This window comes from Emiliania huxleyi (genome assembly GCF_000372725.1).
Source record: "Emiliania huxleyi CCMP1516 chromosome Unknown EMIHUscaffold_197, whole genome shotgun sequence".
In the NCBI taxonomy this organism is placed as follows: domain Eukaryota; phylum Haptophyta; order Isochrysidales; family Noelaerhabdaceae; genus Emiliania; species Emiliania huxleyi.
The window spans coordinates 232,152-233,521 of record NW_005200623.1 but is presented as its reverse complement, the minus strand read 5'-3'; the positions used below and the strand labels follow the sequence as shown (position 1 = coordinate 233,521).

The 1,370-nt window shown below is 84.1% G+C and overlaps 1 protein-coding gene across 1 annotated transcript in view; it reads right to left on the bottom strand.

The window, feature by feature from the left end:
• Nucleotides 1-1,370, bottom strand: part of EMIHUDRAFT_113715 (hypothetical protein) — a gene marked incomplete at both ends in the record, with an annotated part of 10,138 nt that overhangs the window by 7,969 nt on the left and 799 nt on the right. The window contains one exon of the mRNA XM_005781964.1: nucleotides 39-1,352. Within this exon, the coding sequence (XP_005782021.1) occupies nucleotides 39-1,352 (1,314 nt within the window). The remainder of the gene's footprint in view (nucleotides 1-38; nucleotides 1,353-1,370) is intronic.

Sequence of the window (1,370 nt, the reverse complement as noted above, 5' to 3'; positions counted from 1 at the left end):
GCCGCCCTCCCCGCCGCCCTCTCCGCCGCCGCCCTCACCGCCGCCCTCACCACCACCGTCTCCGCCGCCGCCCTCTCCGCCGCCCTCACCACCACCTTCCCCGCCACCGCCCTCGCCGCCGCCCTCTCCGCCGCCGCCCTCACCGCCGCCCTCGCCGCCGCCCTCTCCGCCGCCGCCCTCGCCGCCGCCCACACCACCACCCTCCCCGCCACCGCCCTCCCCGCCGCCCTCCCCGCCACCGCCCTCGCCGCCGCCCTCGCCGCCGCCCTCCCCGCCGCCGCCCTCGCCGCCGCCCTCACCACCACCCTCCCCGCCGCCGCCCTCACCGCCGCCCTCACCACCACCCTCTCCGCCGCCGCCCTCTCCGCCGCCCTCACCACCACCTTCTCCGCCACCGCCCTCGCCGCCGCCCTCACCGCCGCCGCCCTCACCGCCGCCCTCGCCGCCGCCCTCCCCGCCACCGCCCTCGCCGCCGCCCTCCCCGCCGCCCTCTCCGCCGCCGCCCTCACCGCCGCCCTCACCACCACCCTCTCCGCCGCCGCCCTCTCCGCCGCCCTCACCACCACCTTCCACGCCACCGCCCTCACCGCCGCCCTCTCCGCCGCCGCCCTCACCGCCGCCCTCGCCGCCGCCCTCCCCGCCGCCGCCCTCGCCGCCGCCCTCGCCGCCGCCCTCTCCGCCGCCGACCTCGCCGCCGCCCACACCACCACCCTCCCCGCCACCGCCATCGCCGCCGCCCTCGCCGCCGCCGCCCTCGCCGCCGCCCTCGCCGCCGCCCTCCCCGCCGCCGCCCTCGCCGCCGCCCTCACCACCACCCTCCCCGCCGCCGCCCTCACCGCCGCCCTCACCACCACCCTCTCCGCCGCCGCCCTCTCCGCCGCCCTCACCACCACCGTCCCCGCCACCGCCCTCGCCGCCGCCCTCTCCGCCGCCGCCCTCACCGCCGCCCTCGCCGCCGCCCTCTCCGCCGCCGCCCTCGCTGCCGCCCTCGCCGCCGCCCTCCCGGCCGCCGCCCTCGCCGCCGCCCTCACCACCACCCTCTCCGCCGCCGCCCTCTCCGCCGCCCTCACCACCACCCTCTCCGCCACCGCCCTCACCGCCGCCCTCCCCGCCACCGCCCTCGCCGCCGCCCTCGCCGCCGCCCTCTCCGCCGCCGCCCTCGCCGCCGCCCTCACCACCACCCTCTCCGCCGCCGCCCTCTCCGCCGCCCTCACCACCACCCTCTCCGCCGCCGCCCTCTCCGCCGCCCTCACCACCACCCTCCCCGCCACCGACCTCACCGCCGCCCTCGCCGCCGCCGCCCTCACCGCCGCCCTCACCACCGCCCTCCCCGCCGCCGCCCTCGCCGCCGCCTTCTCCGCCACCGCCCT